Genomic DNA, 21,483 nt, shown 5'->3' with positions numbered 1-21,483 from the left:
TGCGGAGGCTGATGATGATGAGGATGATGAGGAGCAGTAGGAAAGCCAATGGAGATCCAGGCAAGATGGTTCCTTGTGACTGAACAGATGGAGAGTTTTGCTTATTGTGTAGTTATGTTATTTCTATTTGGTAATATGTTTTGAACTATGTGTTAGAAGTTGAATTATGTGTTTAATTTGTGTAGTTGCATAGACATCTAACTTTTTGAATTTAATGTGATGCATATTTGATTAAGTTTATGTGATTCCAAAAGATGATGATATGTGTGATTGTGGTTGCAATGTGCTTCATATTTTTATCTATGTGTAAGTATGAACTATGACCAGATCTGTTGAGTGTTGAGAGCATGGTTGAAATTGAGAGATACTATGAGTTTGTTTCGATATGGAATTGACTTTTGCATGATTGTGATTCTACATACATACACACACTTTTTGGTTAAGGATGAGAAAGGCAATGTTGTTATTGATTGCATAGCTTCTTGGCCAAATAGCCAACCTTGATACATCATATATGATACATTTGTGAACCCTTTTGAACCTTGATTTCTTTCTTCCACCTTGAACCTATTATATGTTATCCAACCATACACCCTAGAAGAGAACATGTATTATGCTTTAAAAGAGGGTAAGGTTGAATTTAAGTTTGGGGGAAGAAAAGATGTTCATATAAAAAAAGAAAAAAAAAGAAGTTGATCAAAAGGGTGCTTGAATTGTGAAAGAATATGGTATGGAATGAGTGATATATATTGAGATTTGATTACTGAATTGAGAATTGAAGCATGTACTGGTGTTATCTTCTTAAGAGGTGACTTTGAATCGAGGAAAAATCATGATTCTTTTTCTAGCCAAGCCAAGCTTTAACCTGAAAAGACCTTTTGACTTAACCAATTATGTGTGAAGTATGTGAATTAGATGAGGTGCAAAAGGTGATGAAGTTCTATGACAAATCTACTGTCATGTGAGGACAAACACTTAATTGGTGAGGATGTTAAATTTTGATCTGGTTTTTCATATTCTATGCACAGGTGAACTTTTGGGTGATGAATGCACCATGTCATATTTGTTTGAAATCTTTGGAAATGCATGTGACTTTTTCTAATGTGCAAGGTCATTTTTATCAAAATGTCTATGGTTGTGTCTGTATTGTGATTTCATAAGGACATGAAATAATTCAAGTTTGCGGAGTTGATAAGTATGAAAAATACATGTTTTCAGACTTATTAATTAACTCAAAATTTGTATTTATTCATGAAATAATGTGTTTTTCTCATTGAAAAGTTGTAATTAGAAGTAGGATAGTGTGTAGTAAATTGTACAGGAATTTATACATCAAAGTGGAGTGCTATCAGATGTTTCTCGCTAAGCCAACATTAAATCGCTCAGCTAAATAGAGTTTTATTCGCTCAGCGTACCAGCACAACTCGCTGAGCGAATAAAGGACAATTAAGGATATGTTGCAGTTGAATATTCGCTTAGCGCATAAAGAGTTGTGCGCTTAGCGAATCTGTTATTTTTTCAATTGGCTTTTAAAGCGGGAAATAGACAGAAAGAATTCCTGACAGAAGTTCCGGACAAAGGAAAGAAACGAAAACATCTCAGGAACTTCCGGAGACTACTTCAATGCATCAAGACACCATTGTTGCAAGGGATTGCTTCAAATGTGTACGTTCTAGATGTCTAGGTGTAGTTAAATTTTTCTTTCGTTGGAATTGAATGTAATGAACTCACTCTGATGTAATTTTCATGTTCAATATATCATTGTTCGTTCATATGCTCTTTCTTGAATTTATTATCATTGTATGAAAATATAATGTTATTTGAATGTTTCTTATTACTGGAAAGTAACTTTTAACATGAACATAGATAGAACACCTAAGTGATTTGGGATCTAGGGATAGACTCAATAACTTGGTCATTCTTAGCATCAGACTTAATGCAAATTGTATATTAAATTGACTAAGGGATTTTCATTTTCATATATAAATTTAGAACTAGTTGCTAAAGGATTAGGACTAGTATGCCTTGATGTGAATGTTTAAATGAAATAATAATGTATTGTACAAAGTTTTATCCTCATATGATTCATGAAACCCAATTCCCCAATGAAGTTTTTTTAAATATAAATTCTTTGAACACTAACTGTTTGATAAAATATCCAAAAGAGTTTCTTGTGTTGTTTTATGCATTTTGATGTCTAATTGAGTTATAAAAGGAAGAATTGTCATGTGTTGGGAGACGATACTTTTACTTATTCCCTACGATTTGGTATACTTGCCAAAAAGTTATCACTAATCTTAACAATTGTAAATAATCTATGTTAAATTTCTTGTTACACATCAACGGTTTAATAAAAAGAGTTTTCATTGTATTTTTGTAAACTTTGTAGTCTAATTAAGTTATTATACAAGAGTTGTCGAGTTTTACATAAGTCTCTTGGAAGAACATAATATTTATCATTTGCTATTTACAACCAATCCACTTGTTATGTAGGTGGTTTTCCATTAAGAGCTCTCCGAGGAAGAAACAAATTCAATCCTCTCATTTCCTCTCCAGCACCTCACCACATGCTGTAACACCCACCTACATATCAACAACATGCCACACCAACACACCAAAATAAGAAGAGGGAATCAATTATCTAAGAATACCAAATTGATTCTAGGTGATTAACGGGGAATCAGTTTATATATTTTAAAATAATTTAATAGGTTAAAATGACATAGTCATGTATGGTATTTCCTTTATGATTACATGGTTTTCCTTCAAAATCTTCTCATTTGTACTAGGAAGCATTGGTCAATGATCACCCGCGGCTTGCAATTTCTTTCAAATTAGTTGAACCAAATATCTTATAGCTCGCTCTTCCTTGTCTTGTGAACAATAGTAATACGTTGTTTGAAATAAACACAACATTAAAATTCATGAAATAAATATTATTCTCATTTTTCAAGTGTGAAGAACCAAATCAAACCACATAAATAAGATGATACAAAATAAATCAAACATATATACACGTAAGAAAGTATTAGAAAAGTATTAGAAAAGAGATGGACAAATTATATGTAATATGCAATATTAGGAAAAGAATATTGGTTACTTGTGATTTTGAGAATGGTTATAATAAGTAAAAGAAAAGGTTTTGGAATCCTCTCTTCGTAAGACCAAAACTTTTCTTTATCTTTTGTTATATTTATTGAATTGCTTTATCTTCTAATTACCAAATTTGATAAAATGAAACATCAATTCAGAAGTAAAAAAATAAAAATAATAATAGATTTGGTAATCTTAATGTTAAAAATTCAATTCAATGTAATTTGAAATGTATTTTATAAAAATTTAAAAATACATTTTAAATTGCACAATCTAAAATATTAAACAACATTAAAAAATTCAGATTATGCAATTCTGAATATAACATCTAAGTTTTAACTTCTAAATTGTATAATAATTGTTTTTAATCACTCACTCTTAAATCTTTTCAATAAAATTATATGAAAGAATATTTTAAAAAAAATTTCCCATCCCATAGAGGTGCATGAAAATACCATGGAATGCAGGACGAAAGAAACAGCCAAATTACTCACATAAAATTTTTGAATTCACTTATATTATAGTCGGTTGAATATTTTATCCTATCACTAGAGTTTTTTTTCCTCTGAATTAGAAACTAATTTATTTTTTCAGTGTTATTATCACCACTACTATATGATATTTTCAGAAATAGTAAATGAAACTCATAATTTTGTGTTTTCATGAAATTGACAAGATAAGAAGAAAAAGCTTTGATTTGAAAGCATATTCCATATTTTCATTGCTACGCGATTCTCGCACCACCAATTAAGCAAAATCATAACGTTATGAAGGTGAATTAACGTGCTAATCACTTTCTTTGCAATCTAATGTCTTCATTTAATTTTTCTTTTATGTTGCATATGGCACTTTATTTTAAGATGTTTTTTTTAGTTTCCATGATCGCAATTTAATATCTTTTTTTATTAGATACGTAGTCGTATAATAAATATTAACATATTTTATTTTCTTTTTAAATAAGAAGAATAATAAAGTTAGTATAAAACTTTTAATTTCATTAATTTTGTTTGAGTTCATTTTTAATGATTAAAGTAAATGAATGACATGCATTTAGTTTTTCGTAATTGTTCTAAAAAGTGTTTATCATAAGAAATATCAATTTTAATATACAATTAATTTTGAAATTTTTTACTTCTGATTTATTATTTTTTAAACTTAAATTTTTAATAGTTTCTTATAAAATTAATTGAATATTAATATCGATTTTTTTCATTAATAAAAATAGATGAAAATTCATATCTATCAAATATATAATGTTTAATTATCGTAATTATTAAAAGAGTTCAAATAAATTTACGAAATTAAAAGTTTTACATTAATACTTATAACTTTTTATTTATTAATTATACTAAGAACAAAATATGTTTTTACACCTAATTTTATTTAATTATTAATAAAGTTATATTTTTAAAGTAGGAAGTGTTTGTTTAGTTATATAATTGAGAATCTTACTTAAAGATGATGCTACATCATGTAATAAAGTAAATTAATTAGAATGGGAACAGAACATTATTGGCCACATTTCTAGGTCAGCTTTTGACTTTCTAAGAGTACAAAGTTGTATAACTGCCAACAACTTCACTTGATTAACGGAATTTATAAAATATTTTTTAAAGAAAAAAACTTTAAATGTAATTACTTTCATCACTGTTTATAAAAATTACTTCAATTTAAATAATATTATTATTTAAAAAAGTTTACCATAAAAAAAAAATTGTTTGTAAAAACTCTAATTATAACCTGAATAAAAATAAGAAAGAAGCATTGAATATGATTTTTGTCAAGTAAATTATTGAATTTAAGTATGACTAATGTCAACGAGTTTGTAGAATGAATATTTTTAAATAATTTTATTTTTGTATATAATATATCGTATTAAAAAGCATTACTTCTAATAAAAGTTAATAGCTTGTATTTTTTATATATATAATAAGTAATCTATTTTTTTTTCAATTATTTATTTCTGTTTTCTTAATTTTATCTATTAAGATAACATAAACTGATTTTAGATTGCTATTTAAAAAGTTCAGTGTGTTTTGAAATTTTATGTCATCTTAATAACTAATAATTAATTATTTTAGTAACTATTTTTCTGAAAATTCTTACTTACATCTATTCTTAATGTATGTTAAATAATTATTTTAGGTTTAATGTTTTAATAGGTTTCTGTTTTCGTTCACAATATCAAATAAGACCCTTTCTTTTTTGACGTTTCAATTGGGTCCTTATTTTTGTAAAATTGAATTAAATAGGGCATTTCCGTTAAATTGATGAGACGGCGTTAAATGTTGTATGCTGACAGTGTTGTTTTAACACTTAACGCCGTCTCATCAATTTAACGGAAAAGTCCTATTTAATTCAATTTTAAAAAAATAAGGACTCAATTGAAACGCCAAAAAAGAAAAGGTCCTATTTGACATTCAGGACGAAAAAAAGGACCTATTGAAACATTAAACCATTATTTTAAGTATCATTGATTGGAGTTGCACTTAATGCAGAATCAGATCATTTGTTTTGAAATTTGGTGAAATTAATTTTAAATTAAGATGTGTGGTCAGATTTATCTCAGCCACGAATTTATACTTATAATAATCTTTAAAAATTGATTTTACATTTTATTCAAACTGCCATAAAATTTTATCACTCAAAAGGTTTCAAACCACAAGACAATAACGTGTACTTTATTTCTTAAACCGACCCAAAAATAAAATTAAAATTAAAATGTCTGAAAAAACTGAAAACGAAATAAACTAAAAATTTAACAAATATAAAAATAAAATAAAATTATTAGATTAAATTAAATTTTGAATTTGATTTTAAAAACTAAATAAATTCAATTCAAATCAAAAGTTATACATTGAAGCTGTTAATTGACATTAATCTTCTTTTTATATATACACAGAATTTATAATTTTTATTTTAGATGTTATGATATTTTACACAATAAGACACAAAGAAAAAGTAAACATTGAAGCTGTTAATTGACATTAATCTTCTTTTTATTCTTAAACATTCTTAAGATTTTTTAAATTCCTTGTATTATTTTATATGATAGTGAGTTGTTACAAATTTTTTTAAACTAGATAATCACAATGAAAAACAAGTTAAAACAATTTTAATTATATATTTTTCAACAAATCTTTACACGTTATTTTAATTACTTTATATATTGATTATTTGAAAGAAAAATTACAAATATGGAAATTGACTTCAAATGCTGTTTAGAAGAAATTTTCAGAATTTGAAGTAGTTGAAACCTACTTAATTCATTACATTTTTAACTTGATATTTAGATTGAAGATGCATTTTAAAAGATTTTACCAAAGGTCAACGTTTTAAAATTCATTAAATTTTAACTACCTATGGAATTGATAGAATTCTAGAACCACAATTTCATCCATAAAAAATCCAACACTTTAAAGTGGGTCCCAGATGAATGCATGAATTCTTAAGGGTTAAGAAGGGACATCGATGTGGGACCCACACGTTTGTCTTAGGTTGTGGCAAGTTCCAACTTGGAAGGAAGATGGCAACACCAACACACAACTTTCTTCTTTTCCCACCACAAATGTCTTTTCTTTCCTTCATTACCAATTTATTAATCCCTTTCACCCTTTATCTTCCTCTCTCTCGTTTCTCTTTTATATAAAGTATAAACCTCAAAAGGGGTCTCTAATTCAACTCCAATTCAAATTCCCTCAACCCCACTTCATTTCCAGCACCTTAATTCCAAGGTACGTTTCTTTTTCCACCATTTGACTTTGTCTACAATGTACAATCTGTCTTTTTGGTTTCGGATGTAAGACATGTTCGTGGATATTGTTGGATATGTGATATGAAATTCTGAGTCATATGATGAAATGGGTAGTGCTGAATTTGACTTGTGAGTTATTGTATTAATTATATTGGTGTCTCCTCGTGCTATATAATGTCAGCACAATCATGATTTGTTTCATGTCAGAATCAGAATCAGAATCATAATCTTGGTGTCATCGGTTTTGGGTGTTTCGATTTCAACCTCTTGGGTTGATGAAATGATGCATCGGTTTTCATTGGTGATTCTTGTGCTGACAATATGTGGTGTGAGATGCAGAATGGCGAAAGCAGAAGAGAATGTGTACACGCTGGCTTCGGTGAGGGAGGATTTGATTAGGCAAGAGGATACCATCATTTATGGTCTTATTGAGAGAGCCAAGTTTCCTTCCAATTCTCATACCTATGATGAGAAGTATGCTCAAATCCCTGGCTTTTATGGCTCATTGGTGGAGTTTGTTGTTAAAAATACTGAGGACGTTCAAGCTAAGGTACTATTTGCTGCTATTGCCTTATTCTTAGCTTGTTTGTTTTGTTGTCTTGTTGTCTTGTTTTGTGTTGGGTTGGCAGATTGTGGCGTTATAATGGTATTGTGACAGTAATTGTGCATCTCAATGGATGGCATGTGCTTTTCTTTCAATGAATTTAGCATATTCTTTTTTCTTGAGATTGTAAGTGTTTGCAAATGGATGTTAAAAGGTATCACTAAAATATGTTGCGATAGCGCTTAAATAAGTGGTTGAAGAGTAGCTTTCCAGCCCGACAATGAAATCAAAGTGTTTGATAACTGGTTCAGAAATCAGTATTTGGAAGTTATAACTATTAGCTTGTAAATAAACATAAAAAATCACATCTCAGATGTGGAACCGTATAACCAAGCATAAGAATTTAGCATCAAGATAGAGAGTTAAAGACTGATGTTGAACATTACTTAGAACACCAAAATTCTCAGACAAAACATTCCTAGTAGCATGCTATTTCAAGATGAGTTATTATGACCATCATAAGTGTAATAAATCTCTGCTAGTCATCAGCATGAGTTGTTCTTACTTTTCGTATTCTGTTATTTGAATTTGAAAGAATGTTAGGTCTAAAATAATAGAGTGAATTGCAGGCTGGGAGATACACAAACCCTGAAGAAAACCCCTTCTTCCCTGAAAATTTACCACCATCAAGTGTGCCATCCTACCCCTTCTCACAGGTAATTCAGTCACGTGATACCATTTTCCAATTTTCATAATTCATGAAATTTGAATGGTAAAGGGTCTCTCCGTTAACTTAATTCCATCTTTAGTTTTTGCATCCTGGAGCTGCTTCAATTAATATAAACAAGTCCGTCTGGAAAATGTATTTGCGAGATTTACTTCCATTGCTTGCTACTTCGGGTGATGATGGCAATTATGCGCAAACTGCTGCTGCTGATCTTTCACTACTGCAGGTAATATTCGCTCTTATGCTTTTTAGGAGCATGTTTATGAATGAATTCATGTAGAACAATCTTTACAGTTTAATTATTGTAGAAAGCAATCTCAACTCAACTATTGTTTCGTGCATGTACTTTGGCCATGTTTAGATAACATGTTTGTTGTCGGTGACATAAGCTACAAAGGGTAGATTATGTGTCTTTTCCTGATTTGGACGTGAAAACAGAAAGAAACATGCATTAGAAACACAAATGCAATCACACAATTATGCAAAAAGCAGTTTTGAGAAAAGTTAAATGAAATTGTTTCTGCATATTACACAAGTTCATTTTAATTTACAAGTGCTCATTAACAAGTTTATCCAAACTTGAGAATTTGCTAGTGTCCTAACTGAGTAGTGAATCTGACAATTCATTCTATAAAATATTTGCAGGCTATCTCAAGAAGGATTCACTATGGAAAGTTTGTGGCTGAGGTGAAATTCCGGGATGCTCCTCAAGACTACGAGCCTTTAATTCGAGCAAAGGTATATATATATATATATATAGTTGGCTTGGCTTGGCTTGGCTCATTTAGTTCCATGATTTCCATCATTCATGCATCTATTTTATGGTAATTTTATAATTTGAGTTTTGGCCTACTCAATTCCACAAAACTGCATAACAGGGGTTGTTTTTCATTTACACCCTTCAATTTGGTTATACTGATTATCAATGTGAAAACTTGAACACACCCCTTATACCACTGAGTGTTAATTTTTGCAGGATAGAGAAGGTTTGATGAAATTGTTGACATTTACGAGCGTTGAAGAGACAGTGAGGAAGAGGGTTGAAAAGAAGGCCACAGTGTTTGGTCAGGAAGTAAGTCTTGACAGTGATAATGATGGCAATGGAAAAAGTAAGTTTGATCCAACAGTGGCTTCTCGTTTGTACAAAAATTGGGTGATACCTCTCACCAAAGAGGTTCAGGTTGAGTACCTCTTGCACCGTGTAGACTGAAGGCATTTGAATCAAGTTAGAGTTTAGAAGAACAAAAGATTAATATGATATTGTTCCATTGATTAAGTAAGCTCTTAATGAAGTGATCCTTACCAATTTCATGCAACTCTTGATTCAGAAAGAAATGTTATTTCAGTTTTAGCACTTTCCATATGACTGACAGAAAGTTATTAGAAATCATGAGTTTTGATTGATTCCATTTGTGTTTAGAGATGAAGATAAGTTATAGGCTCTGTGACTCGCTAGTTGTAAACCAGAGCATACTTTTTGAAGAAGTAAACTAGGCTTAGACTTTCATAAAAATCTATTTGGTTAAAAACTCAGGTCTATCTTAGGCTATTTAACTAATCTTTTAAGCCTAACTGGTCAACCTATTTAAGTGAATATATTTCGTTTGTCTTATTATATTAAATTTATTATAATACTTGAAATTATTAAACAGTTCTTAAGTAATAGAATTGTTGACTTGAGAAAATATATTTTCAAAACTAGAATATCAACCCGTTTCTTGGTCTTTTTTACCATGGTTATTAGAATACTTCAATGCATAATAATTAAAACTTGAAATTGAGTTGTGTGCATGATAGCATGTTTTTCACGATATACAGTATTCTTCTTAACATGTAAGAGTTATTTGAAAAAAAAATGAATTAAATCATGTTAATGTCTTTTTAGGTGAATTAAGTTGGACTCGCAGAAATAAAAATGGTCGGGTTGAATTTTATTTTTGAAATTCATCTATACCCCACCCAACCGTCATTTGTCGAAATTCAATAAAAGAATAAATTTTAACTTTAATGTGATCAAATTTAGCGAAAAAATTGTACAAAACTATATTCCATTATAAAAATAATTATTAAAATCAAACAAATTTTTTCTACTAAAAGTCTAATATATTTATTTTATTTATTTAAAACTAAAATAAAAGTGAATTAATAATATAAAATTTAAGATAATAAATTTAGGATAAACTGTTGATCTTCTGAAACATTTAATTTTATTTCCTCTTTTGAATAATGTAATGAGAGGATTAACTTTATGAACATAAGGGAATCAAAGAAACTTTATGCTTATAATGCACAAATGACATGTTTAGACAAAGAGAGCAAAGAACACATGGTTGCTAACAGTTTTCGAAAGAAAGTATAACCATTATGGAAAAGGTGTATTTAAAAATCAAGTATCGTGCAGTCCAACAACCGATTAAAGGTGTATTTCTCCTTTTTCTTCCCGGGGCATTCTATGAAGGACAAGAACTCAATGTGTAGTTTTCTAAAAATTGATAATTACGGTCAACATGTGTTGTTTTCTACAACTATAACTACCAAACAAAAAAAAAGTCAAAAAATGAGACATAAAAGCAGGCGTCACTCGTCTATTAGAAAAAGCATCCGGTGCCAACGTGAGCAATCAGTATAAATTAAAAAATTATTCAACTTTGGTGCAGAATATTTATGCCAAATTTGACGGAAATCATTTTAGAATAAATTAAAAAATGCTGACTAAAATAAATTAAAAAGGGTTCATAATAAATCATTTTTTTAAACTTGATAAAAAATTATCTTCCAATGTACGCTCTAATAAAACAAGCACTTTGAGATATTCACTCAAACAAATTCCAGACAATTGACATTGTCTTCTCTGCCATGTCATGGCTCGCTTTAAACTAGTATAGTTCCTTTGTATGACCGAACCCCCTGATTAGGTTTTCATATAGCTGGGATTTCAATAAAACTGAAATGGGAGTTAAACAACGAAAGAAGCATATACGATCCTTTCACTTATATTATGGAGCCAACATTAGACTACACATCCAAGGACAACGATATTTCGAACATTGGGAAGTTCATCAGACAAGAACCGTTGATGGCGAAAGTTTGGTCGAAGCAGACAGTCCATGGTGCATTTGTCGACTGCATCAACGCCTCTTCGTCCGGAATTGTTTATAAACTAATCTACAGTAGATAGATAAATCACTGCTGACTTACGAAAAGATGTAATAATCAATTTAAAAATGCATATAATCTTAAAAAAGATGTTTACACGCCTCCTACAATTAGAATTAAGCGTGCATATATAAAATTTTAATCCTTCTAGTGACCACTTCTATTTAGGGATAATAACAAGTTGACAATTCCACAGGAGACTGTTAGGAGTCCCCACTTCAAGTAGGATGAACATCTACTTGATGTGATGCTTGAGCCTAAATTCTCCTGCCCAATGGACTAAACGTTTGACTTTCGGATTAGATTTTCCACTTTGCTTAAGACAACAATTAGTGCTTTCATTTAAAATTGAGCCACGGCAAGACAATATGACAAAAATAGGTCTCATCCGAAAACCTGTAACATAAACTAGGCTAGATTAAAAGAATAATAACCTAAATTGACACAGATCATTTTCTACATGAACCGTTTTAGCTGTGGCTTAAAGGTACTCACACCGAGCCTACTCATGGACACACCTATTTTTAAAATAATTACTATAATTTTAAAATGCATTACTAAAAATGTACACGGGTTAAAATTTATAATACATGTAAAAATCTAAAATAAATTTCCTTGTGCTCGTTTTACAAAATGTATTTTATTTTACTTTTCAAAATTTGAAATTTATATATATATATATATATATATATATATATATATATATATATATATATATATAAATCAAGACAAAAGCAAAAATGGGCCAAAATCATTTCTTTTTGCCCATTTTGGATAGGCCGGACCGAACTGGCCCAATTTTTCACTTGCCCATTGGATCAATCCAGACCACACTCATTTCCCTTGCCCTCGCATATGGAATAAAAGAATTATTTTATTCGGCACTCAAAAGCCTTGAGACTCATGGACTAGACTTTTAGATTAGCTTATGCTTAAGTGCAAACAGTGAAAATTAGATGGCGTACATTTTCACGAAAGACCGGTAGTAGTAATTCAACCACCCCTCGCCACCAAATATACAAGTGTGGGTTCCACATTTTTATACCAATACAACAAACATATGTGAAATATTTCCAATGAAGCTTAAGCACAAAATTATAATTTATTTGCGTTACCCTTACCTTGTTAGTGAGGAGCATTGCTTAGAAGCATGGTAGTTTCACATGTAAGGTTCTCTCAAAGCCGTCGGCAGCACTAGTTCAGACTCTAATGGAGAGAAATAGTAATCAACCACGTCCTCTGATATTTCTTTTAAACTAGGTGGATCCCACTGCAATTTTGGAATGAAATGCTTCATATAAGTTCCCACAAAAGGTATTTAACATACGCTTAAGACAAAATAGATATACCTTTGGTGCAAAATCTTTATCAACCATTCTTGCTCGAACACCCTGCATAAAGAATGAGTAAAGTAAAATAAAAAAGAAAATAAAATTGTTTACAGAAAAGATACAGAGAAATCATTACCTCAAAGAAATCGGACGAGACATTCTTAGAAATTCCACGTATGGACATACGGTACTCACGTACGAGACATTTATCGAGAGTTTCAAATCTACCTTCACGTATCTAGATTAAGTAGAGAAGAAAGTAAATGTAGAAGACAAAGACCTTGAAAGGGAAATAAGCATGCAAGGGAAATGTAAACTCACAGATCGTAAGATAACTTTTAAACTCAATGGGGAGGCTTCTCTTATTCTCCTTAGAGTAGTCGAGCACCAATTGTCATAAGACTCGACAGCCTCTTTCTCCTGGCAGAATAACATTCCATTTTGAAAAGGTAAAGCAAACTATCAAAAAGCAATGCAATGAACCACCAGATGATGGAAAACATCAACAAATTCATCACCTCTTTCTTTTAACGAAATAGGAAATGTTCAGTTAACTGCCTACTTTTCTGCCTGTTGTTTTAAATTTCTTTTGGGTTAAGGAAGCCTCATTCCTCCTTGAAAAAGTTTGAATAAGGTTCCTTCTTCCAAAATCACTATTTTGAGGACAGGGAGGGGGTAGAAGATAAAAACAGATACTATGGAGTTGTTCTATCTCCACATGGATTGTGGATCAAGATATAATCAATACTGAAATTTCATTATGTAACAACACAAAATGCTTATATGTTGCCTGTATTTTTTATGTTGCCTTGGTGTTCCGAGTACCTTCTTTAACTGGAGATCCTGTTGTATCTTAGGAAATTTACATAATCCTGAAGGACATTGAACATACACGCCATAGGAAGTCCACTTTGTTTGTGTTTTTCGTCAGATTTTATAACAGTCACAACCTCTATGGGTTCCAGACAGGGGAAGGACATTGATTTCAGATGTTAATTCTGTGAGATTGGACAAAGTGTTGAAGGGTGAGCATGATTAAATATTGTCATTTTGCACATTCCAAGTTCTAACAATATTTCTCAAGTTAAAAGTGTGCATCTTAATTAAGTTGGTGAAGTCAACAGCTAAGATCTTTTAAATGAATTTAGTTGTATGTTATTCTTCGCTACATATAAGATTTGAAAACCCTGTCATTTTAGTTCAAGATTGGTCAATTTGTACTGTTTAAAAAATTATTCTGGTGAAGAAATGTTTGCATTTTCAAAATACGTATTTCATTTGTCTCTCAGAGGGATTTGGGTGTTATGAGGTTCCTAATGTTGGAAAGGAAAACAAATGAAACCTCTTATTACAACGCCAAAAAATGATATATTATCCCTACATATAACTTTCCCACACTATGTAATTGTATTGAGACAAGAAATAAATATCTTCCACTTACAATACAATGGGAACACAATAATAATATCGCCAATAAGGTGGCTAAACTCTCCTAATGTTAGTTTCTACAATCGTATATCAAAATGAATAAAAATATTTGCTTTCTATAGCCTACATTCCTTCCTAATTTGAAAAGGACTAGTTTTCTTCGTTTTATGTGCTATCTATTCTTTTACTAATATATCTCCTCATCTTTAAAGAAGAAAACCCATTGACCTCCCCTTCCTGATTTATGTTGAGCAATGTAATAGTCTTGCAGCTCTTCTGCATTCTAGCCCTGATGATGGAAAGACAAAACTAGAATTTTGAAAAAGGTTAAATGTTACAAACGAAGTGATACCTGCATCAGTTGGAGCAGAACAAGAGTATATTTGTGTAATTGCAACAGTGTACGTGCAATTCATTTGAGCAAAAATTCAAGTTTTCTTAAGATCAAAACATTTTGATGTGCGGTGTCACTGCGTATGTGACAAAATTAAATCTAAGCAAAGCAACAGCAACTTGAAAAGATCCATACTAATGATAATAGTACAGCTATGATGACCAAGTCCTTACCAAAGGACTAGTATGAATTTTGCAGAAATGCAGCAGGACTACTAGAGCCCTCCACCTTAATTAGGAGGTGGAGAGGATGGGTTTCCTTCAATAGTGGTGACGAGAAATATAAGGAAATGAAATAATAAGTAAAAGGAAATAGAGTGCAAGAGATTTTGTAAGAAAACAACAGAGGAGGGAGAAAAACAAAAACTAGTCTATTTAAATACAGCCATAAATAAGGAAGGCTGGCTATAAAAGCTAATGTTTTTATTCATTTTGGTATAACTTTTTAGAAACCAAAACAGGAAAGTTTTGAGAGAAAGAGAACCTCACTTCATGAGAGATAATTCTTTTTGAGTGAGAAACAAAAGAGTGTTTAGCCACCATATTGGTAGATTAGTATTTTTGTATTCCCACAATAATTTTAGTGGAAGATATTTTTATTATCTCACTTTGAATACACAATGTATGGGAAAAGTTAAGCCTAGGGATAATAACATATTTTTCGGCCTTGAAGTATTAGTTAGTTTCATTTGTTATCTTTTCCAGCACCTAAGTCCTAGAATGAATAGCATGGAACACTTAGTGTTTGTGATAGAGCATCAATCTGAATATTCCTCGCGAGTTAGGTTCTCTCCCCCTCCCTCTTAAAGCAAAATTTTAAGGGTGGATTCTCCAAGTGTGTCGATGCTTATCAATTGGCATTAGAGCTAGTATTTCGTGCTGATAATAAAAAAAAGAGCTAGTATTTTCTGTCACGGAAAGGATTTTGACCAATAAGAAAGTTGAATGAAGTGTTTGTGATAGAGTACCAAGCTGAATATTCCTCGTGAGTCCGGTTCTCCCCCTCCCCTCTCTTAAAAGCAAGAATTTATGGGTGGATTTCCGAGCGTGTCAATGTTTATCAATTGGTACTAGAGCTAGAATGTTCTGTCACGGAAAGGATTTTGACCAATGAGAAAGTTGAATGAAGTGTCAGGAGCAAGTCACTGAGTGAGATGTGAATTCTCAGAGGCAGTGTTATGACGGGTTTGAGTAAATCCTACATTTAATGAGATACCCAGTAGAATATTTAAGGGGTTGGTTCTATCACCTTAACAGCTAGCTTTTAAGTGGGTCAGTTCCCCCAGTTGGGTGCTTCTCAGTCTCATTTTTTATGTTCACTTTTCATATTTAATTGTCTTGTATGCTCAATCATGATATAATTTTAAACGTTCACTTCCAATACTTTATTGTCACACACTGTATGTTGAATTATTATATAAATAATAGTTATTATACAAATAATTGGTCACATTTTTTATGGTAATTAATCAAAATCATAAACTTTATACGATAGATTTAATCTGTACAGTGCTCGGCCTAAAATACAAGTTTGATAAATGAAATTTTGCCAGGAAACAGAAAAGCAAAAAACAGATACTTGAGAATGAAAAAAAAAAAGAAAAAAAGCTTAAGAGACTAATTTTTCCCCAGATCATTCATGTATGTGAGTATATATATATACAGTGACCACAAGATGTTACGTTTTTTGAAGTTCAACTCTCTCTGGACTCACCAAACATAATATAGAGATTTAATACGATTCTTACCAGAGCTTCAATAATTTCCTCCACAGTGTCGTGACTGAAACATCTGTCGATAGTATCAATCCTGTGTCAAGAAAGAAAGAAACACTCAGAAACAGAAAATTAGTTCAAATTAAAATGTTTAGAATTCTATGATTTATGATGGTTGACTTTAGCAAATATTTAAACAGAAGTTTCTGGATTGATAAGAGCAAAACTGAGATATTATATTCATGACCCCCTCCCAAAAAAATAAATACCTAAAAGTCATAAACCCTAAAAAGAAATAAGGACAAGCTTGTGCAACACTACCTGTGAAGGACACTGCCCTTATCTGGGTAAACAATATCACCATACTGTGCAAGGGATGCCTCAACAACAGAAGGTTTATCTGTGATTAGTTTACCGAGTTGTTCTTCAAGCAAAGGAAGCCTCTGTCAGGACAACACAAATAAGGTAAGCAAAGCAAAAGTAGGTCAAAAAATAGAACAAAGAAACACATGAACAGAGAAAAAACATACTGCATTTAATGAATAATGAGTAGCAAGGCCGCAGGCAATCATTTCAACACCATTAAGCTTATCTCCAGTAAGGGCTAAGTATTCCCCTGTATAACATAGTATAAAATAAATAAATTTCTTGGAACCATTTTCTGGTTTACAGCAAAGACTATTAGAGCAAGTTTAAAACAATAGTTAAATCAAGAATATTCCAATGCTGTGATCAATAAAAGTAACAAAGAATATGAAAGCAATAATAATGTGTTCATAATAACATCCGTCTAAACATTCTGTGACAAATTTGCACAGATGATACTATATAAGTGCCACATCAAATATTCTTCCTTATGAAAAAAGTTGGTGTAGCTAGTTAAATAAAATAAGAAAAATATATTTTATCCTGAAATTTGAACTCTCAAAATACTTTAGTATTGGAAATATAAAAATTCCAAAACAAAAAATCAACTTATATTACTGATTCTGTATCCTGTCGATACTAATGAGGGAAGTTTTCGGCAATAAAGCAATCATTTTGTCCAATTTCTGGACCAGATCTAAACCTAAGGAAACAGAATGCAGAAACCATTAAAAAGTTTAACAACCATTTTCAAGAAAGGAATTGCGTTTTTTAAGACAAAATGAAAATTATCTTCCACAGAAAATACTTTCTACAAACATTTCTCTTCAACTTTGTGTAGTTAACTTATTGAGGATTAGTTCATGATTTCTATTCCAGTTTTTTTAAATGACATAGTAATGCATTTTTAAAAAACTATGTTTTTTAAAAAAACTAGATCTATCAGTAAAATGCACATCAAAACTGTTACACAGGAGTCCAGCTCTAATAGCATGCAAAATGTACATTACCCAAGTAGCCAGGTAGCCGAGACAAAATATAAGAAGCTCCTGCATCAGGGTGGAAACCTATTTGAGCCTCTGGGTGAGAAAAAAACTGAGAAGATTAAGCAGAAAAAGGTTCAGCTGCATGCACTTATTGCAAATATAAAACAATTCCTTGAGTGAATGAGCTAATGAAGAAATCACATACCGTTTTATCTGTTACAACACGAAACATCCCTGGTAGAGAAATTCCAGATCCACATCCCATTGTTATTCCATCCAAAATGGCAACCTACATAAATGCCAACAAAATCATCATTAAGGTATCAAAGAAACACACTCAAAATTCATCGTATAGAAAAGACATATTGTTATTCATTATGCTGTGATACTATCCATAACCATAGAGTATATGACAATATTCACATACATAATGAATGGATGAGAAAACGTACTAGCCTAATCATCTTGCTAGTTGCTTTAAATTCATATAAATGGGTGTGTTTAATACTTCATCTTATTTTCAATTTACAGAAGGATTTGGTTCAACCATGAATAAAATTTCAACTCGACTCGTACTAAATCTTCTCTTTTTCATAGCCTTGTATTTCCAGTAACAGATTGCATTTCTGCCATTGCTATAGAAATTCACTCATGCTGATGATGCAGGTACCATAAATTTATTTGTGGAAAATTTATTAAAGGCTAAATTTAATTTTAATTTATTCGAATTAAGGTTAAATTTATTTGCTTTAAAATTGACTATTGGTTAGTCTCTACACTATTTGGAAATTTTCAATAGGTATTTACGCCTCTAAAGTTTTGCAACGGGATAAGGAAGCCTAATTCAGTAAGCTTCACAAATGAATCGAGGGAGGGACAGAGAGGGAATAGAAAGGGAAAAATTGTAGATTGCGTGATGTGAGAGAGCTGACAACAGAAAATGTCAGACTTTGGTTTCATCAATTTGAGGGGTAGGAAACATGTAAAGAGAGGATGTAAGAGATGAGATCTAAAAGTGAATTCTAGTCATGTAAGAGTCCAGAAGATCAATGTCAATTGGCTTTTAAATTGAAATGGAGGCAGACGCCAACTCAGCTTTGAGTGAGTTTGAGCATTCCCACCAGGTTTATCCAAGTTCACCAAGAGACAATTTCACCACTACTTCACCCCAATTAGCAGCAGTGAACTTGTAAACTCATAACCTCGAGAAGTTTACAAGTTAACGCTGTAGCTTAACAACCATGCCTAGTATTATCAATATTGGTCCACCGGAAAGAGAAGAACATAAGCAAAAAAGAATTATGTTAGGTATATATCAATTCCTCAAACCACGTTACTCAATATCTCAAATAAAACACTTTCAGCAATGATTCAAAACTTACATGTGGTTTAAGATAAGTCCCTTGAAGATATACAAATGAATATAATGTTTTGAAAAACTGTTCAGCTTCGTCAGCATTTCCTGCTCATTACAAAATTAAAAAGGTCATCACTCACAAATGAAAAATGCACCTTTGATGAAAAAGCAACTGAAAATTAAAAGTGACCAAGACTAATTACAGATCATGATACTAACATGACATGACTGTCTTAATCTGTGCAACCCATCTGATCACAATTCATTACTATAAGAGTATCTCAGCAATATTTATTTTTTAACAAAATTTGGGTCAATCAACCAAAGCACATGAACCTTTTATCACCACCTTGCAATAGGACTCAGTCTGAATGTGATTCAGGAGTCCTATGTTGAAATAATACTTTTTTTTTTCAGTAAATAAATATTATTAAAATACTTAAAGAGTTTAGAAGAGCTAAAATTGTTTTATTTCACTTAATCTTATGATACAACATACTACTGTATTTATAGGGGACAGTAGTTCAGAATACCAAAGGTTAGGAAGCTCCTAGAAAAATCTAATAGAAAGTTCCCCTACATAAACATTAATAATAATAAAAAACATTACATTTCAACAAAAATGAAAACAAAAAAAATTAAAACGGATAGGAGGACAAGATACAGCCAGGCAGCAAAGACGAAAATGAAAAGACTTGAGATACAGAGGCCATTAGCATAGAAGAGTGATCTAGTCCCTTGGCGTCATCTAACTAAACACACACACAGACAGGTGGAAGGTGTAGATATTAAAGAAAAAACATCACTTAGATGAAGACAATGAGTAACAAGCAACCATTCATATTATCACACAAGGACATGATGCTTAAATATAAAAATATACATTACGCCTCCACTCCAGAAAAATAACCAAATCGACTTATTAAGTCATATTTTCTTTATCAAAACTACGAGCAGGCTAAAACATAACCATATATACAAAGTACATTTTAGAAAGCTACTAAAACAACTTTTTTTATATAGAAATTACTCAAATGGTAATGTGCTTGTCAGTAAAACTACAGTCTCTAAAACATAAGTAAAGTCACAAACAGTAATCAGATAAATTACTCAAAAAAAGTGAAAACTTATTTAAATGAACTTGATGTATCCAGTTGAAAGATTGAATGAAATAGAGAAAACAGTTTATGCAGTGGCAGTGCAACATTATCATAACAAATTCTGATGCTTGATAATTTGGTTGACTTTAATAATCACTACATCAAAATTCATACCTAACATCACTTCTGATTGATTACCAGAGTAAAAGTTTTTACATTGAGAGTGCTTAGAAATTAAAGTAATGAAACTAAAAACACAATATACTTGCTAATTAATTAATAAAATATTAATACACTACTCACCTTCATTGAGTGTGTGATACAACCTAAGAACATCTGCACCAGAACAGAAAGCTCTGCCACTACCCTTCAAAGCATTCAATATAGAAACTAAAACTCAACAGAATGACCAATATCCATAAACATAATAAAGAGAAAATAATTATGAATCACAATATCATTATCTCGTTTAGTTCAATGGTAACTTAGTGGCGTGAAAACAACAGTGATACCTTCATCAAAACAAATCCAATGTCAGAGTTCTCTTCCCACGAATCATACAACCTCTTCAATCGACCAACCTGCGAAATGAAAACGACTAAGCCTTTACCTTAGACGAACGTACTCAAAACATGGAAAGAAAAAGGAAAAACGATGCCGTACCATGGACGCATTGAGCGAGTTCAGCGAAGCAGGCCTGTTGAGAATAGCTGCTCGTGATTTTGCTCTTCCTTCGACTAGAATCTGAAATCAAACAACGACGTGATAAATTGAAAGACAAAAACGCAAAGAGAAAAAAAAAAACAGAGAAAGCGCACGCGAGAAATGTGAGTCATGTAACCTGCTCCTGAGAATCGTCATCGTCACGCTCTGCGTAATTTGGTTGAGCAGAGAAAGCTCGATGGTAAGAATAGATAGTGCGAAGTGAGGCCCTTGTTTGCGGTAGCAGAGCTTTGAGTCTCTGCATCTTCGATTCGCTTTCTGGTTCCAAGTTTTTGCGTGCGGACAAGGTGTTTGATGTTTGAACTGTTCAGAGTTATTAGAATACGAAACTCGTGTTCTGAAGCTGAAGAACGTTTTTCCCTCGGCAATCCACAGGGCTCCGAGAGGGTTTTAGAGGCCCATATCATACCCGAATTGAACTTAGGGTTTGTTTGTGGTGCAAAAAGAAATCCCTTTTATGGTCACTAAGGCTTTCATTATGTGGCCCAGAAATAAATAGCGAATCCCTCAATTTTTATTTTAAAAGTATAATAATGAATAAGAAATATCATAACAGTATTATTGAATAATAAAAATATTAATACATTTCCTGAAAAACCTAAAACCTAGTTCACCATTTCAATGAAGCCTGTATTCTTAATATTTTCATATAGATAAGTTTCAAAGTTGAAACTTCATAGGTGAATGTTCAATTTCACAAAAAATACTGAATTATTAATAAATGCTATATACAAGAAAAACATTGATATTTATACTATTATTTAAAAGAGATATCATTTTATTATTATTTTCGGTAAATTTTTGTTTATA

General features: G+C 31.4%; 2 protein-coding genes across 6 annotated transcripts; one reads left to right on the top strand and one right to left on the bottom strand.

The window, feature by feature from the left end:
- The first annotated feature begins 6,666 nt into the window (after window positions 1-6,666).
- Window positions 6,667-9,472, top strand: CM2 (chorismate mutase 2). 2 transcript variants are annotated; one of them, XM_047310367.2, is made up of 6 exons: window positions 6,667-6,827; window positions 7,187-7,397; window positions 8,021-8,107; window positions 8,201-8,344; window positions 8,764-8,856; window positions 9,095-9,472. In XM_047310367.2, the coding sequence occupies exons 2-6, from the start codon at window positions 7,188-7,190 to the stop codon at window positions 9,326-9,328; spliced, it is 768 nt and encodes a 255-aa protein (XP_047166323.2). In that variant the 5' UTR covers window positions 6,667-6,827; window position 7,187; the 3' UTR covers window positions 9,329-9,472. The 2 variants fall into 2 exon arrangements, with proteins under 2 accessions (XP_047166323.2, XP_047166324.1); XM_047310368.2 differs by having other exon boundaries at window positions 6,696-6,827; window positions 7,029-7,397.
- Window positions 9,473-10,850: 1,378 nt separating this feature from the next.
- On the bottom strand, window positions 10,851-21,051 carry LOC124835429 (ATP-dependent caseinolytic (Clp) protease/crotonase family protein). Of its 4 annotated transcripts, none has more exons than XM_047310356.2 (15): window positions 20,792-21,048; window positions 20,614-20,694; window positions 20,463-20,531; window positions 20,254-20,317; window positions 18,876-18,955; window positions 17,699-17,782; window positions 17,518-17,602; window positions 16,672-16,757; window positions 16,463-16,584; window positions 16,175-16,235; window positions 12,927-13,025; window positions 12,742-12,843; window positions 12,624-12,665; window positions 12,396-12,544; window positions 10,851-11,278 (listed from the first exon to the last, which is right to left on the bottom strand). In XM_047310356.2, the coding sequence occupies exons 1-14, from the start codon at window positions 20,915-20,917 to the stop codon at window positions 12,434-12,436; spliced, it is 1,212 nt and encodes a 403-aa protein (XP_047166312.1). In that variant the 5' UTR covers window positions 20,918-21,048; the 3' UTR covers window positions 10,851-11,278; window positions 12,396-12,433. The 4 variants fall into 4 exon arrangements, with proteins under 4 accessions (XP_047166312.1, XP_047166311.1, XP_087955922.1 ...); XM_047310355.2 differs by having other exon boundaries at window positions 10,851-11,283; window positions 20,792-21,047; XM_088099796.1 differs by lacking the exon at window positions 10,851-11,278 and adding an exon at window positions 11,324-11,670.
- Window positions 21,052-21,483: the final 432 nt, after the last annotated feature.

This window comes from Vigna umbellata, chromosome 1 (genome assembly GCF_029865625.1).
Source record: "Vigna umbellata cultivar VRB3 chromosome 1, Vumbellata_1.0, whole genome shotgun sequence".
NCBI lineage: Eukaryota > Viridiplantae > Streptophyta > Magnoliopsida > Fabales > Fabaceae > Vigna > Vigna umbellata.
This window is presented reverse-complemented; position numbering and strand designations above follow the sequence as displayed.

Coding starts and splice junctions, on each gene's coding strand:
- LOC124835429 (XM_047310356.2), bottom strand. CDS start 20,917: ATGCAGAGACTCAAAGCTCTGCTACCGCAAACAAGGGCCTCACTTCGC. Junction 20,318..20,462: donor TTGGATTTGTTTTGATGAAG/GTATCACTGTTG, acceptor AATGCTTTGAAG/GGTAGTGGCAGAGCTTTCTG. Junction 16,236..16,462: donor AAGGGCAGTGTCCTTCACAG/GTAGTGTTGCAC, acceptor TTCTTGACACAG/GATTGATACTATCGACAGAT.
- CM2 (XM_047310368.2), top strand. CDS start 7,128: ATGATGCATCGGTTTTCATTGGTGATTCTTGTGCTGACAATATGTGGT. Junction 7,398..8,020: donor CTGAGGACGTTCAAGCTAAG/GTACTATTTGCT, acceptor AGTGAATTGCAG/GCTGGGAGATACACAAACCC. Junction 8,345..8,763: donor CTGATCTTTCACTACTGCAG/GTAATATTCGCT, acceptor AAATATTTGCAG/GCTATCTCAAGAAGGATTCA.